Source organism: Cinclus cinclus, chromosome 28 (genome assembly GCF_963662255.1).
Source record: "Cinclus cinclus chromosome 28, bCinCin1.1, whole genome shotgun sequence".
NCBI lineage: Eukaryota > Metazoa > Chordata > Aves > Passeriformes > Cinclidae > Cinclus > Cinclus cinclus.
Genome location: NC_085073.1, coordinates 4681542 through 4696099, shown reverse-complemented (window position 1 = coordinate 4696099; position 14558 = coordinate 4681542). Strand labels below are relative to the sequence as shown.

At 44.8% G+C, this 14558-nt stretch overlaps 1 protein-coding gene across 4 annotated transcripts; it reads right to left on the bottom strand.

Annotated features, from left to right (window-relative positions):
• Positions 1–106: 106 nt before the first annotated feature.
• Positions 107–12618, bottom strand: CHERP (calcium homeostasis endoplasmic reticulum protein). 4 transcript variants are annotated; one of them, XM_062510269.1, is made up of 18 exons: positions 12451–12618; positions 12175–12348; positions 11394–11575; positions 10512–10649; positions 10133–10284; positions 9649–9760; positions 9210–9299; positions 8403–8643; positions 7893–8071; positions 7090–7486; positions 5347–5585; positions 4417–4550; positions 4059–4145; positions 3441–3590; positions 3232–3348; positions 2645–2739; positions 1933–2118; positions 107–1202 (listed from the first exon to the last, which is right to left on the bottom strand). In XM_062510269.1, the coding sequence occupies exons 1-18, from the start codon at positions 12473–12475 to the stop codon at positions 1165–1167; spliced, it is 2736 nt and encodes a 911-aa protein (XP_062366253.1). In that variant the 5' UTR covers positions 12476–12618; the 3' UTR covers positions 107–1164. The 4 variants fall into 4 exon arrangements, with proteins under 4 accessions (XP_062366253.1, XP_062366255.1, XP_062366257.1 ...); XM_062510271.1 differs by having other exon boundaries at positions 107–804; positions 12451–12616; XM_062510273.1 differs by lacking the exon at positions 9210–9299.
• Between the last annotated feature and the right edge of the window lie 1940 nt (positions 12619–14558).

Below are 14558 nucleotides of genomic sequence, written 5' to 3'. Positions count from 1 at the left end.
AGCCTTGTCAGATTACAACAAATCCAAACACACGCTTGAGTGTGATTATTAAGATAATTCAAAACAAGGAAGGCTTATAGTCAAGGTACAGGTAATCCACTCACTCTGAAATCTCAGCTGCCTTTTTATTAAAAAAAAAAGGAAGGCAAAACAACAACATTCACAAGTTGGTAACATACAAGTGTTGTATGCTGATTCACAGATGGGTACAGTTCAACAACTACAGTAGATCTAGAACAAACTGATCTTCCACCATATTAACTGAATGGTTTTAAGAAGGTTTTTGCTCTACAAACAAACAACTGGAAAAGGGAACTGCCATGCAGACCTGGGGAGTGGAAGTGCAGTCAGCATAAGGGCCTAACAGCTCTAGCTGGTGGTCTCTGGAAACAGTTAAAAAAGGTTTGTTTATTTTTTCATTTAGATTACAGCAAGGTTCCAAGAACATCTCCTTGATAGAAACGTGTAGAGCAGAGAAAATGGATTCTATTCTATTGAACTAGTTAGCTTTTATTAAAGGGTATGTACAAAAATATAAAAGAGCTCAAAGACTGTGTTCCATTACAAAGCATCGCCCATCCTACCAGAGAACTGACCCTCGTGTCCTGCCCCGAGAGGCGGCTGCAGCAGCTGCTGGGCGGGGCCTGGAGGTGGGTGGAAGGTTCTAAAAGCTTGCACAGTGCTCAGAGGTCACCTGCACTGGAACTAGATGCTTCATTCCCCATTTAGACATTAGGATACACTGCTCAGCATCAGTCTGACTTGATCCCAAGGCAGCACCCCTCCACTTCAAATAGAATTAACCTTTTGAGAGAAATAAACATACATTATGGAACTAGAGAACATACAACCACATCAGATAATGTCTGTATTTCACAGGAATGAATGAGGAGCAGCTTGAATGGGGTTTAATTCTACTATAAAATGGGGAACTAATTAGAAAGTTTTGCAAGATAAATGGCAATTTTTAAACTTGCTAGACATGTCATAGTAACAACTGGCCTTTTAAAGCACTAATTGACAAGTGTTGAAGTACATGTCATAGCTTTCCATTTTTCACCATAGTTCTAAAAGTACTTCATGTCACTTCCTCCAGATTTTATTTCAGATTTCTACAAGTTTAATGTTTTACAGAAGATGCAAGACATCTTTCTTCAGAGAGTCTTATTCGAGTGGTGGAGGGTCTTGTGTTTCACGCTTCACTGAAACAATAGGGAAAAGAGTTCTTACACATTTTGCAGTTACCTAACCTGTCTGAAATGTTTCATGGAAAGAGGGTTCTGTTAATAAGGAATTTTTCCTTATGAGCTTTACTTGAACCCACTTGATTGCACAGATCTAGAGGCAGAAGTGACACTTCATTGAGCATGCCAGCTTTTTCCTTTTAAAAAGCTGTTGGCAAGCGCCAACGTTCAACGTATCACAGACTCTCTGCAAAAATCCATTTGGGTAATTGTCTTCACCTCTTATAAATGTCTCCACTTTTTCTGAACCCTTCCTCCACTACAGGGAATTTATTATCAGTTCTGGCTCTGGCAGAGCGTGGTACTAATGGTAGGAAACTCTGAATAGGGCAGGGGTAAACAGTAAGTGTGGTCTAACTTGATTCCAACCACAAGGACCTCCCTGCTGTGGCAGCTGTCCCTTGTGTGGCACAGCTCTCCCTCCACTAACTTTGTGAAAGATGCAGGTGGCTCAGTATTGCAGCCAGAAAGTGACTTACACAGAACACACTCGTTAACATTTCAGAAATTAGAACACAACACAATGTTAAAAATGCTAAAAAGACCTGCTGGCTTAATCAGAGTTCATGTCCACTTACCTGTTTTTTTTACTGTATCAATTACACTAGAAAAAATTAAGATATTTTGATTTGGGTTTACAAAAATCGCTCTCAAGAGGTTTCTAAATTGCTGAGAAACATTCACTTACATTCATCCCTGGCCTTCATGCGTGCGATAAATGAGTAACTTTTATTTCTTCTGTAGTTTTCATAAGGGTCATCCAACGCAACTCCCACTCCTTTGTACTGATCCCATTTGTCTCGGATATCACCTCCTTTAATTGGATCCTGGATTCCTTGTTCCTTGGCTCCCAATCCACCTGATCCACTCCATCCTGCAGCAAGGACACAACATTGCAATCCTTTCACTGTTATTACCAGAATCATGAACACAAACACGGACATTTTGGAAACAACCAAAGACAGCATCAGTTTGATAAAGCAGGATGGCAACAGACAACCTGAAATAACACATGAACTATCCCATTTATTTCACAAGCATTAATATGCAGAGATTCTAGGAGCTGACAGCAGCAGTGTCCCTAAGAATTGTTAGGAGGATAAGAACAAAGGCAGCACAAGCCCAATCTGTCCAGTCAACCCTGCTGACCTGCACTGCAGGGAGATGAAATACCTGGGGTAGTGTCAATTCTATCTGATGCCAAACTCACATCCCTGTCTTCTGTATCTTTCCCAGAAAGGCAACTATCACTGCTCCATAAACTTACATCTCTGAATAACCTTATGCTGACCTTGGAATGCCAAGGAATAATTCCCTATGAATGTGCATTAATTAATTCTAAGACTTGGGTGTCTAATTTTCTTTCCTGGCATCTGTAAGATTCTGTAACAGCATCTTACCCATTTTCACTAGCATTTGATGGCCTTTATTTTCTTCTCCAAGTCTCGATTCTGGTATAGGAGGCCCAGAACTGGAGCCCAAACCAGCAGAAGAACTAAGAAAATAAGAAGAACAAATTAGGAACCAGTGATACTACTCTGACATAGAGCACAAACAGTTCTTTCTGTTAAGCATAAACATCCAACACAATTCCATCCACTCTACTAAGCTATTCTTTATTAAAGCCATTAGATTATGCAGTCACTGAGGTGTCAGAAACACATCACCTGCTTCGCAGCACAAGGGAAATCAAATACTGTGTTCTTCCCAATGGAGCACTCGAGGGAATTACTCCTGCTCCCAAGGAAGGCGTACACAGACTTCACAGCTGCACGCAGTTTTGTTAAAATAAGAAGCCACCACAATAGAGGAATATTCTCTCTACAAGCACATAGAGCAGATAAATTGTTTCTAAATCTGCTGTCCATCATCTTTTCTGCTCTTTGTTGAAATGCTTATTATCCCCTGGTAACGAGGCAGTGTCCCTGCAGGCACCCTGTTCAAACAGCCCAGGTAAAAGGAGACACAGGACCAAACCAAAGCTTACGGAGGAGTGGGGCTGCGAGAGCGGGAACGGCGCCGCCTTCCTGGGGAGTAGGATTTGGACCGAGACCGCGACCGAGACCGCGATCGGCTGTGAGAGGAGCGGGACCTGCTCCGGCTTCTGAAAGGGAGAGCACACAGGTTACCAGAGCGGTTCCTCAGATCAGCCTTGAGTTCTCCCAGTTCCCAAGGTTTAGCCCCCCTGTGCCCTACCTGGACTGTGAGCGAGAATAGGATCGCGATCGAGAGCAAGAGCGAGAGCGTGATCTCGAGTAGGAGCCAGATGATTTTGAAGATCGTGAATGAGACCGGGAAGATGAACGACCTCGGCTTTTAGACCGACTGCGAGACCGAGAAGGCCCGCTGCACAGATGAGCAGAGAAACTCCAGTGAGATTCCATGGAGAAGGACCAGAAACACACATGTACTCCTGATCAAATTCAAATTACATGCAAGCACTACTTCTGCAGTGGAAGTGAAAGCTTCAGTGTGAAAAACTGTTTCACAGAATCACAAAATGGTCCGAGTTGGAAGGGACCTTAAAGATCATCCGGTTCCAACTCCTGCCATTGGGCAGGGACACCTTCCTGAAGACCAGGTTGCTCCAAGCCCCGTTCAACCTGGCCTTGGGCACTTCCAGGGATGGGGCAGCCACAGCTGCTCTGGGCAACTTGTGCTGGTTCCATTTTCTGCAGATTAGACAGAAATTCCAGCACACTGAAACTCAATTTTTCATCAGCAAGTTGCCGAACAGACTTTCCCTCTGCATTTAGCCCAAACACCTTCCAGATGAACAGCACACAGCAGAAGGTGGCGCACAGGAACTCTCACCTATTTCTCTTCTCTTGACCTTTCCTCCGCCTTGCTCTCATTTTAGCTCTGAAGAATTCATACAGTCCATTCTGCTCCCATCCTTCACTGCAACAAATCAACCACACAGAACCCACATGTGTATGTTCCACTTCAGTGGCGACCTTAAGGATTTTCACTAGATTTTGTACAGAACAAAGGGTCTGGGCAAAACTGTCTCACAACTCTCAGTATAAGATCAAAGAGCAAGTGCAGTTGCAGTACAACAAGAGCATTAGGAAAACCAAGACACAGACAAAAGAGAGGGAGGCACTTTGTGGTTTGAGACACCTTCTTAGGGCATTTTCCTTACCATTTTATTGGCTACACCTACTATTACCTGTTTCTAGGCCTGTCATGAGATGGTGGACTATAAAATGCCTCGACCGCAGCCAGGAGTCTCTCACTGGGGGGCATTGGAGGTGGAAGACGTATATCTTTAGGATCTAAAGGTTTATACTCATGATCTTCAAGCTGCCAAAAACAAAACAAATTACATTTGTGTCATGGGGTGGCTGCCTGAAGAGTTAAATACAGATTTAGCTGTGTAGAGACCTCAAATTTCAATATTGGTTAAAAAATGATCTGGAAGTAAGGATTCCGCAGATGACCTGATGCTTCCTCGTGCTATCACTATTGTGAGTTCTCTGAGAAAAACCTGCATTGCACAGGTTGCAGCATTAAGTGGGTCACCAGGTAGATAAAATGCAGATACCATTCATCTTTGTGCTAATGCATCTGGATGGAAGCCTGGCACAAACTGGTGTATAACACAGAGATGGAAGAGGTTTATTTGTTCATCTCAAAAACAGAATACACATATGTAAATATCCCTGAAGATGCTGACACAGGCATGTTTCCTGTTCTCTATCCTTTTTTGTATATATAACACTGATACTTTAAAACATCATCATGAGAATTCTGACTAGTTCTGAAGAACTAGTACAGTGGCCCCATCAGACTTACGAGGTCTCTCTGGCCATCTGGAAATCACTGGGGATTTTAATTTCCTACAAACAGGGGTCAGACTTGCAAGTATAAATTAGTCTTTCTGTGAGTTCAACCAGCTTCCTCTAGCACACAACACATAAAAATGATCACCATTTTCACTACCTAGTCCCCCCAACTACTCCTGCTCTTATATCCTACACAGCTAGTTGTGGGACGGAAGGATTTGAAATTACACACATCCATGTTGAACTGTCCCTAATAACAACAACAGGTTTTGGATCTTTGAATCCCACCAGTCAATCCCATAGCAACCACTTACTTTGACAAGTGGAGCCATCAGTCCGGCAGGAAGATCAAAGTAGGGAACATTTGGCACCAGACTGGGATCATCATGGTTCATGTGAGGGGGCCCTTGGCGCCGCATGTGAGGAGGCTGCCCATTAAATCCATGTGGGGGAGGCCCAAAATCAGGGTGCTGTGGCCCTCCCCAGGGAGGATGCTCACTGATTCCAGGATGAGGCAATCTGTGACCAGGATGATGATGAGGAGGTCCAATTTCTGCAGAGTGAGAGGGTTAAAATGGTTTATTTAGCTATCAAGAAAAGAAGGCAATCAGAGATGTACTTCAATTACTGCATTTATCCTAAAACTCGATCTTGGCAGATCCAGCTAAGCACCAGACCTGAAGGACCAGAGGCTGGCTACAAGTCCACACTCACAAATACCCTGCAGTGCCTCTACCTCCCTGGCCACAGCAAATGCCATGAACACCAGGAGACCCTGCTGAATTCACTGCACTCTACAGAAAAAAATGCAAGACTGAAAATCAACATCATTTGCAACAGGATTAACAGTTTTTCCATGAAAAGCCATGACAGCCACTTCCCAATCTTGAGCTGGTACTCATTGTCATCAGAACTCGAGCAGTCTGTATTGCTCCACTGCTTTCCTAATTTTAACCATCTGGTTTAGTTGATCCCTTCCTCCAGCAACTTTGCATGAAACAATAGATATTTTAAATCACTAAAATCCAAAACCAAGAATCTCATTTTGAACTTAAACCTAAACTCCCTCAGACAAGAGGGAGTTCTCCCTTTCTCCCTACTCACTACCACAATTCTTAAAAAAACCCCACTCAAACAATAAAACCCAAGGGGGAAAAAAAAAGGGACAATCTCTACTACAGAAGTTAAACAATCTTAAATATATAAACTCAAATCCATTGGTTTTCAACCATTTTTGGACTTGGACAATTGAGAAACTTTTAGGATTAATGTAGCAACCAGTACACAGAAAACATAATATATCTTCTACATGACCTGTCACACAGAACCAGGGTGATCTTTGGTCTGTACACTGACAAGGATCATTCCAGAGTAACAGAAACTCCTGTAGGTGAAATGGAAACTACCTCTGAGCAGACCTATAGCAGACTTCCCCACAGCTGCAGGCCAGGCAAGCAGCACCTGGTTACACTCCCACACATTCCCATGTTCCAAGGAGAACAGACTCAACGAGGAGGAAGAACTGGAGGTAGGGATCATTTCACCACATACCACCAAGCCACACAACAATAAAGGCAGAAAACAAGAGAGCTTGGCAGTCAAAATAAAAAGAAACGAATGAGTGTATGCACAGGAACAAATCCTTTCAGCCTTCCTCAACTTCTTTCATCTAAACAGGGCACAGCTCTCATCAGTCTGCACTTACAGGCTGATGTGCAGGTGATTACATTTACCAGAAAACGCCACTTCTCACTTTTGAACTTACTACTTTTAAAGTGAAGCAGTTTGCAAAAGAGGTGCCTGTAGAGATGCTGACTTGAATTTGGACTGCAATTTCTTATTCAGTAGGGCAGACTCAAAAAGCAATGAAGTATCCAATTCTGCACCTGTTTCCTACCAAGTTCTTAGCTGTAGCTTCCCAAACTCCCAAACTAAACATTTCTTAGGAAAATCGCAACAGTCCACCAGGGATGAACTGTCCCCCCAAATCACTAAATAATTTTGTAATGGCAATCAGCATTACAACGTAAGAAAACCTGGCCTGGTACACACTTTACCTTGAGGAAAATCCCCCTGGGGGTAATCAAAACGATGAGGATAAGGAGGCCTTTCAAAGGGATGGCGAGGTGGAAAATCATCCTGCATGAAGCGAGGTGGAAAGCGGTTGAAATTATGCGGATGCGGGGGCTGGTTGAATTGGGGATGTTGCTGATGTGGAGGAAATGGGCCTCTGAAGTGAGGTGGCCGCTGCATTCGAAATGGAGGTTCCCTCTGACCCCCACCCCATGGAGGCTGCTCATGCTGGTTGTTCCACGGTGCTTCAAACTGGTTGTTCCAGGAAGGATCAGGTTGGTTGTTCCAAGGTGTCTCTCGCTGATTGTTCCAGCCTTGATCTCTCTGTTCGTTCCACATTCCTTCATGGTTGTTATTCCAGGGGGGACAATGAGGTGGTCCCTGGAGGTGAAGTACACAGGTCTGGTCATTAGGTTACAAGAATAAAGAACACAGTAACATACCTCCTTATGGAAATACAGCCCATAGGCAACGTGCACAGGTGAAAAAACATTTACAATATGAGTCTGAATGACTGCAGCTGCAGAAAAAAGATGGGAAAAGATCAAGCTGTTACTGAACCAAACAGCTCTTGTTCATAGGAATAGCGTGATGGTTGACAAACTGAAATGTAATTAACATTTTTCCTTTAACTGTGCTCAGAAGGACAAAGCTTGGCATTGAAATCTGGATTTCTAACTTTCACAGCTTTTCACTTCACTTCCACAACCAAGATGGTCATTCCCAACCTCAACAACCAAGACAGCCATTCTGAACCTCCACATCTGTTTTCAGAACTGTTTCTTACCTGTTGTTGACCCCACGGTGCAACAGGGTGAGGTTGGTCAAACCAAGGTGGTTTATTCGGGGGAATCTGATCGTGAGATCCAGGCCCACGTGGTCCACCTGAGGCAGGATCCTGCACTCCAGAGCCAGTTGTATCATACTCTGCAGAACTAGCCAGAGGCAGCTGGGATTTACCATCATCTGGAACAATTCAGAGAGTATTGTGAGCACCCAAGCCATGTGCAGTTACATAAAACATCAGCACACCAGGCACGAGATGAATTCTTCCACAGAAATCTAATTACTGGGAGACAGGATTTCTGATCCATTTACCACTCATCTCTTTGGTTCTTTTTATCCTCAAGCACCAGCCTGCACCTGCTGCAAGAATCTGAACAGATTCAAGCTCTTGCCTGAACCAAACCACAAGTGCATTGTGTCTCATTATTAAAAAAGGGAAAAAAAAAAAAAAAAAAAAGTCCTAACATTGTCACCCACTGATTTTTGCACAGGTCCGAGGTCAGCTCAGTACCTGCTTGTGTGACTGGAACAGACGGTGGAGCTGAGGCTGGGGCTGCTGTGGGGGCTTGAGGTGGAGGTGTTGATTTCACCTCATTCTCTAGTGGGGGTATTTGGATCTGTTGCTGCTGCTGCTGCTGCTGTGTTAAGCTGCTCACAAACTCCTCGTGTTGAGTTTTCAGGTTCTGGATCTGCTGTTGGAAAGCCACTTGCACAGGCTGTACAACCGTTGCATATTCAGTGATCAAATTTGCCTGATAAGAAGGAGAACAAGTGAACACTGCACTTATAATACCTACCCTTCCTTTCTTGTTCAGAATTCCCTGTATTGCCCTTCACCCTCTCTCCCAAAAAACGCATAAGGACTCAGGATAATGCTGGCAGAAACACCCATTACTGAGCTTTGTTGAGATTTCCAAAATATTCTCTGCAGCCTGGAACCCACTATCTTTAGTACTGTCTTTCCAGTACAGCTCAAATCAATAGCATTCATTATTAATAATAAAAAGGAAAAGTTCCTGCTGCCACAACAATTTTTATATCCAATGTATCCAGTTTAAAGCCATGTTTGCTTGTTTCCTTTAGACCAAGCACTCCTTGCTAATACAAGACACTGTCAAATATGTACAGGACCATATCAGCAGCTGGATTATTGAATGTTTGAAATAATAAGGTTATATTTTAAATTATTTTTTGTAGTCCCTTGTTAGCAACTTCAAGGGAGGAGAGGGGGAACAGAAATTAACATTATCCTTTGAAAAGGAAAATAATTGTCAAAATAGTTGCATAAAGAAAGAAAACTGGCATTTTTGTGGCTAACCTGGTACTGGCCAAGTCCAAGAGCTGGGCTTTGTAACTGCTGAATAATGGACTCATCAAAGTACCCATTTTTCTCCCATAACTGAAGGAGCTGCATGAATAAGAGTGAAAGTGATTTTAAAAATTATGAACAATCAAAGAAATACCGAGGCACAGCATTTTTGTGCCATCAGCTTTTCATAAGACCTAGGATTTCTGTATTTATTTTTGAACCAGTAAAGATTCAGATGCATTCATCTTCATGACAACTCTTAAATAAAGCCTAGGTTCTTTAAAGTTCTATTTTAAATGTGAACTAGAGCACCTCCCGTAATACACTTTATGAAGACAATCAGACCAGAAAGATCTCAGTGATCTTCTTGCACCTGCCTATTTGTGAATTTACATAGCACCAACCTAACAAAGCAAAAATCACAGTTAAACCAAAACCAGATACTCACTCTGGCAATTTTCTGTTGCTTATCCTCCTCCACTGCTAGAAAACTGGTACAATAAATGGGCACAACCACCTTCTGTAAAGCAGCCAGAAGATCTCGTGCTTGCTTCCGCTGGCTTCAAGAAAGGAACAGGAAGAGTTATCTTTTTCACTATAATACTAAGTGCACTGGAATGTTCAATTCATCTCCACTTCTGCTACACTAGAAGTAGTGGAATCACAAAATAGAGTTCTTTCCCTAATGAGTTTATTGTAAAATCTTGATAGGAGGAAAAATGCACAAAGTAGGTAAAATGGTTTTACCTAAATTTGATTATTAAAGCACTAGATCAAAGCTGTGGACATCTGAGGACAGCTGCTAAAAATAACTAATATGTTAAAAATATGAAGTGACTGGTCAAACCACTGTCAACCAACTCTGTATCTAGGAGAGAAACTTAATCAAATTAATCAAAAAAGCAAACTGCAACCCCTAAGAGAATTCTTACCAGTGATGCAGAACATCATTGATTAAGTAGATGAGGTGCAGCCGCAGCTCAAAGTGAGCTCCTTCTGCCGTGATCCGGTTCCGCAGATGTCCAGCCATCAACTCACAGTGTGCAGGAGACTTGGCATTACTAAACATCCAGTTCTTGCCAGCCTTAGAAAAGCAAATTTTAAATATTTTTAAGTCAGTCTAACATGTTCCCACAATATAGGCTTCCTATAGCTCTGAAATAACTGCAGGAAGTGATGTTTTCAGGTAACAGCTTTCATCTTACCTGCCACACAACACAGAGTTAAGGCTGTTGTTAATGTACAGAGAATCTCAAAATTCAGACAAACCCACAGCACCACCAAATCCCTGTGCAGATTCAGACCACTTACTGAGATTGCATCTTTCGTGCAAGTGTCAATTATTGGCTGCAACAAGTTGTCAAATTCGTTCATATCTAACTGGGTTTCCTCCAAAACTTTTTGCATTTGTTGCTCAACTGCAAGGGCTACTGCTGATGTGACTTGTTCCTGATAAAAAAGCCAAAAAAAAAAATAGAAGCAAAAAAAAAAAAGAGAGAAAGAATTACATTATAGCAAACAGTCTTTTCAAGAATGAAGCTGCTGTATCCTTATGCTCTTGGACATAAGTAGTTATTTCAACAAACAAAATCTTTGTGACCTCATGAAAATGTTTAAATTCTTTACTTCTGAAAAGACTCCTCACATTTTTCAAAAGTCAAATTTACTTCTAAAATTTGTCACGTAATAAAAGATAATTGCAAGAAACTCTGAAATGTAAGGAACATAACCAAGGCACAAGGAGCTCTTCGGTTTGGTTTTCAGCAGCTCTAACAACTAAACATCTCCTGCAAAAATCAGCTAGTTGATAGCACACTGTTCCTTTCCAACAGTAATCACATCTAAGTCGGAACACTACTAACTGGTACACCTTGCAGTTCCCAGCAATCTGCAGCATTTAACCAAGGTTAAGGTGGTGACAATTTATTCCACTGTAAAACTAACAAGGTTTTTGGAAGATTAAATAAAAGGTTTTAATCAAAGATCGATCCTGCCAGCACAACCTACACATCAGATACATCCATTCTAGGGTAACATTGGCATTTGCCACACACCAAAAGAGAGGAAAGCAACATCCCTTCTCCTCACCTCCACCACTGTCCAGCAGCAAACCGTCCTCTCCCCCTCCACTCCTAATTCCTACAGCCACTGACAGGCCAGGATACACCAGGTGAGTGCTCATCTTAAACCAACCTGTCTCATAGCAAGGAGATGCTGCTCCTGCTGCTGCAGGTTCCACTGACTCTGCTGGATGAGTTCCTCCACAGATGGGGTGCCCTGAGGGGCTGGGATGGGTGCAGACGGTGGCAGCGATGGCTGTGGCAGGGGCTGGATCTGTGCGGAAGCCTCGATGTCTTGGCTTTGCTTGCACAACACTATCAGACAGAGTAAACTTTGAAAGTAAACCTCCCAGAGTAACCTGCTACCACCAGCCCACCGGTGCAAATGGAACTGGTTCCAAATAGACCCTCTCTGAGGGAATCAGAGGGGTCTCCAAAGCTGCTTGGACAATGCTCTCAGACAGCTGGTGGGATTCTTGGGGTGTCCCAGGAGTTGGACTCGATGATCCTGACTGGTGCCTTCCAACTCAGCATAATCTATGATTCTACGGTTAATGCAAAATCACGGGCGGATGGTGCAAAAGAGGAGAGTCGGGAACTCCCTGTGCACTTCGAGAGGGACTATTCGAGGACAAGCCGAGTTCCGGCTCTCCAGGGGCCCACCACGCTGCCCGACCCTGCAGCTCCCCCTGCCCGCCTCAAAACCCCACAGCCGGGGCCGCGAGGAGCCGTGGGCAGCTCTCGGCCAGCTACCTGGAACCCAGAGCGCAGGAAGAGGCTGCAAGCCGGTCCCGGCGGAGCAGGGCGAAGCCAGAAGAGACAAAAGTGTCTCCGCCGGCCGACCCCGAGCCCCCGAGGCCGGGGGAGGGAGAGAGCCCCGAGCGGGCCCTGCCCGAGCCGCAGGCCCCACTCACGCTGCTGCTGCTCCAGGGCCAGCTTGTACTTGTAGTAGCCATAGAAGTCGCCCCCGAAGAGGAAGGAGAATTTGGGGTTCTCCTTCTGCTTCTCCATCGTCATCTTCTCGAACTCGGGCCCGTTCCGCGCCACAAACTGCGCCAGCTTGTCGATGACATTCCGCAGCTCCTGGTCTGTGGGAAGGCAGCGCCGTCAGCCCCCCTCTGTTCCCGCTCCCTTCCCGTTGCCGCGGTTCTCCCCCCTGTTTCCCCCCGAGCCCCCCGATCGCCCCTCACCCTCGGGCGGCAGCGGCATTTCCATGGCCGCGAGTCCCCGGCCGGCTGGGCCGCGCCGCGCCGCGCCGCACGGACGGCAGAGGTGCGACACACGCGCGGCCGCGCTTTACGGCCCCGTCGCTATGGAGACGGCGCGCGGGCCTCCGGCCTGAGGGGAGGGAATAATGAGGGTAACAGCGAGCGGGGCACCGAGGGGGGAAAGAGCGCTCCTCTGCTGCACTTGGAGTAACACAGAAGGCACAATGTTGAACAACACCCCGACTCCTCGACTTTTAGTACGGGTAATTTTTTTTTTTTTTTTTTTTTTTTTTTTGGTGCTCCGTCCGAACATCAAGTTTTGCCCTCAAAAAGGTTCTGGTTCAAATCCCCTCATATTCCTCCAAATCCCCTCAAAATTCCAAAAAATCCCCTCAAAATTCCCCCCCAAAATCTCCCTAAATTCCCCCCAGATAGACTCAAAATTCCTCCCCAAATCTCCCTAAATTCCCCCCAGATAGACTCAAAATTCCCCCCCAAATCTCCCTAAATTCCCCCCAGACAGACTCAAAATTCCCCCAAATCCCCTCAAAATTCCCCCCCCAAATCTCCCTAAATTCCCCCCAGATAGACTCAAAATTCCCCCAAATCCCCTCAAAATTCAAAAAAATCCTCTCAAAATTCCCCCAAGTTTCCCCAATTTTCCCCCAAAATCTCCTAAATGCCCCCCAAAATCTCCCAAATTTCCCCTAAAACCTCAAAATTCCTTCCCAAATTCCCCAAATCTCCCTCCAAATCCCCCCAAAATCCCCCAAACTCCTCCCCAGAATCCCCCAAATTTCGGGTGCAGGTGAGCTCGGTGCTGGGGCTGCCCCTGTCCCTGTCCCTGGTGGTGGCCAAGGACGGGACCCTCGTGGAGGACGAGGAATTTTTTGGGACCTTCCCCCCACCCAGCCCCCTACAGGTGCTGGGGCCAGAAGAGCGCTGGGAACGCCCCCCAGGTGAGACCCCAAATTCATCCCCCCAAAAAAACCTCAAAATACCCCAAAATAGCCCCCAAATCACCCTGAATAGCCCCAAAATAACCCCAAATGACCCAAAAACCTGCCCGAAATACTCCAAAATAGCCAAAATACACCAAAAACCTGCCCAAAAATACCCCAAAATGGCCTAAAATACCCCAAAAAACAGCCCGAAATCACCCAAAATAGCCCAAAGTCAGCCCAAATCCAACCAAAAATCACCCAAAATTACCCAAAAACCAGCCCAAAATGCCCCCAAATCCCACCAAATCCCTTCAAAACCAGCCTGAAATCACCCAAAATACCCAAAAACTGCCCAAAATACCCTGAAAACCAGACCAAAATAGCCCAAAGTCAGCCCAAATCCAGCCCAAAATCACCCCAAAAAACACCAAAATCCCCCTAAAACTGCCCTCAAATATCCCAATAAATCCCCCAAAATCCCCCAGAATCCCTCCACAAATCTCCCAAAATCCCTCAAACCCCCCCCCAAAACCCCAAATCGATGGATTGTTGATTAAGCACTCGATTGCTCATTCCTGGATCGATCGATGATTCTGTGATTGATTCCAAATTACCAATTTGTGAAATTTGGGAGGGGGGGCAGTGGGGGGGGGGGGGAATTTGAGGGAATTTTGGGGGAATTTAATGGAATTTTGAGAGAATTTTGAGGATGAATTTGGTGGAATTTGGAGTGGATTTGAGGGAATTTTGGGGGGTTTGGGGAATTTTTTGGGGAGATTTTGGGGGAATTTGAGGGGATTTTGGGGGGATTGGAGGGAATTTTGGGGGGATTTGAGGGAATTTTGAGGAGGAATTCGGTGGAATTTTGAGAGGATTTTGCTGGTAATTGGAGGGAATTTGATGCAGTTTTGGGGGGAAATTTTGGGGCAATTTGAGGGAGAGATTTTGGGGGAGATTTTTTGGAGAAATTGGGGGAATTTTGGGGGTATTTGAGGGAAATTTTTTGCGCAAATTTGGGGAGGAATGCGGTGAAACGTTGAGAGAATTTGGGGAGGGGGGGGGGAGTTGGAGGGAATTGGATAGAATTTTGGGGGATATTAACTCTACATTTATTGGGAAGCAATGAGCACCTCTAGATGTGAACAT

Coding starts and splice junctions, on each gene's coding strand:
- CHERP (XM_062510270.1), bottom strand. CDS start 12,475: ATGGAAATGCCGCTGCCGCCCGAGG. Junction 9,761..10,132: donor AATGATGTTCTGCATCACTG/GTAAGAATTCTC, acceptor CCTTTCTTGAAG/CCAGCGGAAGCAAGCACGAG. Junction 2,119..2,644: donor TCAAATGCTAGTGAAAATGG/GTAAGATGCTGT, acceptor TCCTTGCTGCAG/GATGGAGTGGATCAGGTGGA.